At 35.7% G+C, this 8,292-nt stretch overlaps 1 protein-coding gene across 1 annotated transcript; it reads right to left on the bottom strand.

Annotated features, from left to right (window-relative positions):
* Positions 1-1,480: 1,480 nt before the first annotated feature.
* LOC149379093 (Pectin lyase-like superfamily protein) lies at positions 1,481-7,333 on the bottom strand. The gene is made up of 5 exons (XM_089603497.1): positions 6,589-7,333; positions 5,782-6,317; positions 4,868-5,247; positions 4,345-4,550; positions 1,481-1,930 (listed from the first exon to the last, which is right to left on the bottom strand). The coding sequence occupies exons 1-5, from the start codon at positions 6,744-6,746 to the stop codon at positions 1,672-1,674; spliced, it is 1,539 nt and encodes a 512-aa protein (XP_089459623.1). The 5' UTR covers positions 6,747-7,333; the 3' UTR covers positions 1,481-1,671.
* Between the last annotated feature and the right edge of the window lie 959 nt (positions 7,334-8,292).

The following is an 8,292-nucleotide window of genomic DNA, read 5'->3' as shown; positions in this document are numbered from 1 at the left end:
GGAAAAACAAAAAAGTATCCAAAAAAAAAACTTAAAAGTGAACATTGGGGTTTAATGAAAAGGAAATAAGATGGCGAACTGTTTCATGATTTTACCAAATATTTAAGCTCATGTGAGCATTGTGTATATGAAATTGAATAAAAATTAGCTATTTAGTCGATCTCAAACTTGATTTTAAAGATTTAGCCAACATTTCATTTATTTTGGTAAATTAATCATTTATCAATACTAACGTATATTTACCAAAATTAACGTATGAAAATACTAAGGACTGTCATATAAAATACTATCTAATTAATGAGGCAATGCCACCAAATATGACTAAATTTTAAACATGTTTAAAACATTGATTAGATTGCAAGTTTAATGTTTCAAGTGTCTTGGTCCGTGAAAGTTTAAAAGTCAACATTATATACAATAATTAATTTGCGGGTGGTACCTAACATATTCTAGTAAGTAATTCCACACCACTTCCAACGAAACTGTTATAAAAAAAATTAATAATAATTTGTGGACATTTTAATACACAAATTAAGATTAATGATAAATTTATGTCATTTATCTTTGTGGTAAATCGAAATATCTATCAATGAATCTGAGCTCGGAAGGTCCGAGCCTTGAGGACCAAAAAACAGTAACAAAATATCTAGCTCACAAGGTAGAGTAGAGAACACAAGAAAATGAGTTGCTCCTAATTAACCATCGCCATCAAAAAAACGATTGTCTAATTGACACACGAACGATTACTATGAAATAAAGAAAAGGGGCATCCCTTATCCACAAAATCTCCCAATTTTATTCTATAGGATAAAATAAATCTTTTTACAAACATTAAAAGATTGCCACCAAGTTCGGCATATCTTTATTTTTAGAAAAATTGTACAAAATAATCATTTGAAATTAATAAATTAGCAAAATAGTCAAAATTTCAAATTTTCAACAAAGTAGCCAAAATTACAAACAATTATTAATCTTAAGATTAATAATATTTTGACACAGATTAAAATTTTTGACAATTATTATAAACAATTCATCACTTTTAAAAATATTAATCTTAAGATTAATTTTGTTTTTGAAACCTGATTATTGTACATTTTGACTATTTTACAAATTTTCATTTTAAATAGATTATTTAGTCAAATCACACTTATTTTTATCGAAAAATTATTGTTACAAAATGAAAACTTTTAAAAAGATGGGCTAGCTCCGTTGGTAAAATACTCTAGTCCCCTATATTATTAAAAAAAAAAAAAAAAAAAAAAAAAAAAAAAAAAAAAGTCTTGTATGCAATTCGGTAAAAAAAAAACGAAAAACTTTTTTAAAGAGATTCTTGAATAGTCATACTTATGTGGCAAAAAGAAAAATTAAAAACATTAACCCACAACACAAATTGAAGACCCACCACTAACTTTTAGTCAAAAAGTGCACGTGAAATCAGCTATGCTAATTGGCAAAAAAAGAATCAGAAGATGGAAAAAGATTGGGGAGGCCCAAATGAATAGGTCACATATTCTTTCTTGTGCCGCGCCATATTCTTAAATGTCCTTTTAAGCTACAATAATTGCATATATTTATATAAACAGCAGGGGACCAAGGGAATCAATTAAGAAATTTTCTATTCTTACTTCTTACTTGCCAATAATTTTCCTTCTCTTTTTTTTTCCCAAACTTCTATAATGAAAACCATAATAATGGTGACGATAATAGAGTGGTGGTGGGGTACAAGATTAAAATAAATAAAATAGACAAAAATATAGGGAAAGTAGGCGAAAGGTTTGAAGAACCGCCATATGAGCTGCCGCCGCCGCCGCCTCCTCCAAAGATCATTCCGAAAAAGTCACCGTCATCTGAGGTTGGGGTCCCATGACCGGTGCTCGTGGCTCCCGTGAAGGTCCCGCCACCTATCCCCGGAAATGATACTTCCTTGTCCCTATCAAAGACTTATTGGTTAAATTAAGAGACAATAAGATGAAAAATAACAAGAGTTTATTTGTCATATCTTGAATTTCTGTCACATCAATAGTAGGACGTCAGTGTTCCACCTGTTCTTAATTTTTTTCCCCTGCTATACCATTATTTAGTTTGTATGAACAAATAATGCATGACCTATTATCATATTCTTTGTTTTTTTTTTAATTGCAAGCATCAGTATGTTATCATAGAAACTAGGCTGAAATGTCACGTTTTTCAACATTTTCAATGTTGTGATATACCCTCAAAATTGTAACAAGATCAAGAAAGAGAACCATAAGTGGGCTATGTCACTCAAAAGCAAAGATGGGAACAACATAATTAAGGAACTAGCATAAATACCATGAAATGTTTTGAAAATGTAATCACTTAAAGAAAATGGTTGGAGGTTTTTAATAAAACCTAATCTATATAATATGAAAATAGTGAATGAATAGCAAAAAACAAGGGTAAAGTTACCACACTAAACACTTAACAAAGCCATGTAGCCACGCTCTTATTTGGAAAGCAAATATGAGACATGATACATTTTGGCAGAATGCTATTCACAAGTATATGTCGCATGAGCTGTGACGTACGAACAAAAAAATAAGGCACAGCGGATCCAATAAATGCAGTGACAAAATTCTAAAAATTTCATATAGCATATAATGACTTCAGAAACAAAATCCTCTTTGATTATTTTGAAACACCACACTTTTTAATAAGTAAAAACAATTATAGAAATATTATTTAAGATCCCTCAATTTAACGACAAGAAATATAGTAAAATATCTGCACTGGACTAACTTTTTAGCGAAATGAAGTTTCTCATTCAATAGTGAACTTCTAGGAGATAGCATAAAATAAAATGTTTTGCTAACGTGTTTTAAATTTAAATATCATGCATAAAAACTTTCGTGACCTTTTCAATCTAAAACTAACTTTAAAAAAATATATATTCTGTTTTACTTCTCGCTTTTTGAGACCCCAACTGAAGCCTCAAGTGGGACAAGCAAATATGCATATAGGAAAGATAAATGTTATATAACGCTTAGTGAAAGCTTCAACACATGTGAGATGTGACACTTTATGATTAAATAAATAATTAAGCACACTATAACATAATATAATTTTATATAGTGCCATGTGTAGTAATTGGTGAAGCTTTCACTTGGTGATTTATTACCAACAAAACACAGCGAATGGACCGAGTGAAAGCAAGCACCGGTTTATACGCAGTTCGAACACACTGTGGTCTGTGGGCTTGGTTTCAAGTCCAGTTCATATCAAATATCAGATATTGGACCCACAAGTAAATTTTTTTAATATTTCAGCTAAATTATAAGTGCTGGGTCCACTTTTCATGGCTGGAAAGCAGATGAAACTGAAACAAGAATAATAATAATATTTAAAAGAAAAAAGGACGGTCACATTCCCTAAAACAAAAACACAAATTTCTCAAAAAACACAAATTGAAGCCCCAGTTGCGCTTTTTTCTCTATACGCAGACACATGCATTGATTTTTTCACTTATGAGACCTCTGATTCTGAAAGCACCACTTTTCTTTTTCCAACCACAAATTCACTTCTGTCATGTTCCTGTAATTACTAGCTCTTCAATTTTTATGTTTTTTATTTTTGGGAAACAGTCATTACTGATATATTTCTTGAATTTACTATTAGCCATTTTTTAGATAACTAAATGCAAGGAACTGCGTTTGGTAGACACATTATTACAGGGGGGACAAATAAAAATAGACAAAATAATACGAGTATGGATATAAATCTTGTGGCCGTTGTAGAAAGTAGATTCAGGTACCGCACAATGGACCCCACTTAAACTCTAGTAATCGGATCAGACGGTCAATGTTGTTCAAGTGTATGTATATACTATTTTATTTTTATCAATCCCAAGTCTGAAAAAATAAATCAAAATCTAGCCAAAAGGGCAGAGAATAAAAAGATAAATAAAGGGGAAAAAAAAATAGCTTTAGTCGTAGAAAAAAGACAGAGTAGAAAGGGTCAAGACAGAAGGACCAGGACAATTGAACTGTGTAAAAAGGCTGGCTTGGCTGGAAAAACCAAAGATTCTCAACACCAATCACACACCCGCATTATCACATGCACCGATGAAGAATAAGGAAAAAAAAAAAAAAAAAAAAAAAAAAAAAAAAAAAAAAAAAAACCATAATTTAAGCATATTATTAATTCACCAACCAGATGTTGCATTGAGCCTGCCAAAAATTGAGCCAAGAACAGTACAAAGAAAATGGGCACTACAATACAACTACACTAATCAAACAGTATCTCAAAATCATCAACTTATCTTAGTCCTAATTTAATGTTTTAAAATAATAAAAAATGAAAGATGAAGGAGTGAGTGATGGATACCTGGGATCACCAAAGACGCCGGCGTTGGAGGTGAGCTGTTCGATGAGGGCGGCGGACTTGGGCTCGATGCTGGAGGCTTTGCTGTACTGAGCGCTTAGCCCCTCCCCCGAAGGCACAAAGAACGCCCCGTTCACCAACACGTCCCCCTCCGTCCTCCAATTCCAGTCCGTCCAGTCCTTCTCGTTCGTCTCCACCCGCTTCGTCACCTGTCACATTTTCTCACACTCATCATAGTGACAACAAAAATTAACAATTACCCGTTCTGATACCACTTCTCCTCCTACGAATGAGACGTGAGATCGAATCCCATATTTCTTTAACAGAAAATTAAGAAAAATAGTCAACTTAAACGTTTGAATAGCCACTTTCAGACGTAAATCTTAGGTAAATAGCAACTTTTATATACCAAACATTGGCTATTTAGCAGTATCAAACGTTTAAGTTGGTTATTTTCCTAATGGACCCTGTATTTAATTATGAAATGTGTTTGTATCATTGACTAAAAAAATAAAATAATAATGACCTCTTTGGCGTTTTGGTTGGCGGGGGCGATGTAGCGGTTGCCCTGGGAGTTGATGGTGGGGTTGGCGGAGCCGCCGATGGCGTACATCTCCCATTGGGTGAAGTCGTTGTTGACGACGTGGATGTAGCCGCGGCGGCAGCGGGGCATGCGCTGGACGAGGGCCTCTCCGAAGTGGTTGAAGGCGATGGTGACCTGCATTCCCGAGTCGGGGATGTACGAGTCCAAGTGACCCAACAGCATCACCTCGTCGTGGTGAGAGAAGTGGCTGTTCGTTATCGTCACACCCGTCGACCCCATCGTCACGTCTATCAGCCCGTCCGTGCAATAAGACAACGTGCAGTGGTCTATCCATATCTTCCGCGACCCGTATATCGATATTCCTGTGATCACCACCACCTCTTTTGCTTAATATTCGTTTCCCAACTTATCTACTGGACAGCAATTTAAATATGCTTAATAATGTTCTTGTTTATTAGATTGCAAAAAAAAAATAGGTCACAATGTGGATAGTTGGAAAAAATCTATATCATACAGAATTTAATAATCTTTCCCTTCCAATTCTCTAGGCACACTCAAGAATCTATATTTGTTCCTCTCAAATTTTCTCCCACTTGAAAAAAAAAAAAAAAAAAAAGTTATGCTAAGAATGTTATGGGCAGGACTTTTTTTTTCATATTGCTTAATTCTAACTCTTAAAAAGAATTCCTAGACACACTCAAACAAGAACTATAAATTACTCAAGAATCTATATTTTTTTTCTCAGATTTTCTATCACTTAAAAGTAGAGATTATTTAAAGTTGATTTCACTTCAATTATGGTCACAATTTGCATCTTTATACGCGCTTCCAAATAAAGCCAGGATAATAAAGTAAGAAAACCAATGGAAAGGAGGAGGGTAGTTTGGTAAATGTACCGTCACCGTCGGACGCGCCACGGAAGCCGACGTGGGTGGGAGAGGAGGCGATATTGGCGTGGCCAGAGGGCTTACAGTGATGAATGTGAATATTATGAATGATGACATTGGAGACATACTGGAGCGTAATACACCCATTGCCCACCACGTGGACATTAGCCCCACGGCCGTCGATGGTCTTGAAGCTGTTGACGATCAGCTCGTGCTTCAGCTTTATCGTCATGTCCGCCGAGAACACGATCCACAGCGGCTCCGTCTGGATCGCCGCGTGCCGGAGCGTCCCCGGCGTCGGCCGAGCCGGGTCTCGGTCCGACGAGTCCGTCACCACGTAGAACTGCCCGCCCTTCCCGCCCATCGCGTCGCTTCCGAACCCGATCCCACACTCCGCCAGCCTCTGCCGGTTCGACGCCCAGTTCCCCGTCGCCGCGTCGCACCGCCAGCAATCGTCCACCGGATTTCCCGTCAGACATTTCTGCTGGTCTGTCTGTACCGCTTCCAGAAGCTCTCTGTGCCGCGAGATCGACGCGTTTACTGTCCTGTGAAACCCACGCGCAAAAACAAAACCACCAGTGATTTCTGATTTTAGTGTATATATATATATAAACAGTGATATGAGCCGAGAATGAAGGGTTTCTGTGTAAATCTGGGCTCTTTCTTTGGGCTCACTCTCCTCTGAGAGCTTGGAGTTATTTGAACAAATGTTGTTTGGCTCTGTTTGGAGGGAGCGAAAAACAGGGGAGGAAAAATTCTGGGTGAGATGAGGAAACCTATTTCAGGAGAGTTTGAAGCTCTCTTTCTTTGCTTTACCTTTGAACTTCGTTGACGACAGCTTCGGGGTCCGGATGCTGGTGAGGGAGGGTCAGATTCTTGTGGCTGAGAGCCGTGGGTTTGGCAATGGCGGTCGGTGATGAGAAGGTGAGAATCACTAGGCAGCTCAAGAGAATGTAGGTCCTCATTGGAGACATAGCTTCAAATTGAATAAAAGCTGATTAATATCTAAACAAGTGTTTTTTTTCGATCTGAAAACACTGTTTTCCTTCTTCAATGCTCTCTCTCTCTCTCTCTCAACAGTCTCTGGATAGGAACAGAGTTGCAGAGTTGAGAAAATGTGATCTGGTTTATAGAAGTACAGACATATAAATTATATAGTAAGAAAGAATCACTACTAGTCCTAACAGTGGACAAACTTTGCTGTGTGAAAAGAGTTTGGGTTTAAAGAGGTTTTTGGTGTATTAAGCAGAGGAGAGAAAGGAAGAGATCAAAGGTTAGGCTATGATTGAGACGCCATTGGAGATAGAGAGAAATTGAGAAAGAAAAAGAATGTCTCTTTCTTTCTCGCTCCCCTAAAATCTCCGTCTCTCCTCTTTGCCTTTCTAAATCTCTCGGACACTCACATTCTTACCTTGCATGTTAAATATTCCAGGAAACAATTAAAAAAAAAATTGCTCGGAACAGATAATAATAATTAAAAAAAAGGGAAATATACTTCCAAATAAATATTAATAAAAGAAAAATAAATTATTTGGAGTGGGGCGAGAAAGAAAAAGGACGGTTTATCCAACATGCAAGTGTCTAAAATATTTGTATTAGGCTGCTGATTAAGATTGAAGGACCTTTTTTTCTATCTCAAACGTGGCTGCTTATATATATTTTTAATTTATATTAGGCTGCTGATTAAGATTGAAGATTCTTTGCTGGAAGGAGAGAAAGTATTCCAACCAAGCTTCCGAGTTTAGACAAAGTCTTATTTTGCTTTCTGCATTGGTTAGAAAAAGATTCATGTCTAGATATTTTGCAAGATTATTATGGAATTGCCTTTCTGCAGTCATTTTCTGTTGCCTTAATTAAAGATTAGAGAAACCCCTAATTGATTCATTCTTTTTTTTTTTATCGAATAAAAGAGACAATGAAGTCAAGTAAGAATTAAAAGGTAAATAGGGCAATACAATAAAGGTTTGAGGATTTTGTGATTGGTAAGAATCCCACCAAAGGTGCAGTGAATTTTCTCTTTTCATTAATAGCAGTGGTGTGGTGGATTAGTTTTTAGGGACCCTAGTTTTTATAATCAACCTCTTCTCTTTTTGGGGTATGGTTCGTCCGTGAACAGAAGTTCTGTCAGTAGGATAGTAGGTAAAATAAAAACCTATAAAGAGCAAAAGTAGGCAAATCTTGAAACAAAGTTATACTAAAAATAAAATAAAAAACATAAAAACTTAGATTCATCAAAGATCTTTTCATCTGAAAATAATTACGGGAAATAAAACTCCACATATTTCACGGTCAGACTCAGGACTCAGAAGGACTAAGTTAAGAATCGATTTTCGGGGGGCTGATATAAAAAATTTGAAATGATCCACAGTAATAAAACAAATATGTTTTCTTAATAGATAACATTTAATAACATTTTGAAGAAATGAGATAAATAAATAAAAACTTATGGAGGAGTTTAGTTTTAAAAATAGGATTTTTAGTCAAAATAATGGTCCAAGAAATATACTTACATACTTGCAT

The sequence above is a fragment of the Urtica dioica genome, chromosome 12 (assembly GCF_054948205.1).
Source record: "Urtica dioica subsp. dioica isolate 48M chromosome 12, U.dioica_male_clone48M_v1_H2, whole genome shotgun sequence".
Lineage (NCBI taxonomy): Eukaryota > Viridiplantae > Streptophyta > Magnoliopsida > Rosales > Urticaceae > Urtica > Urtica dioica.
Note: the sequence above shows the minus strand (reverse complement) of the source record. Positions and strands in the feature narration are given on the sequence as shown.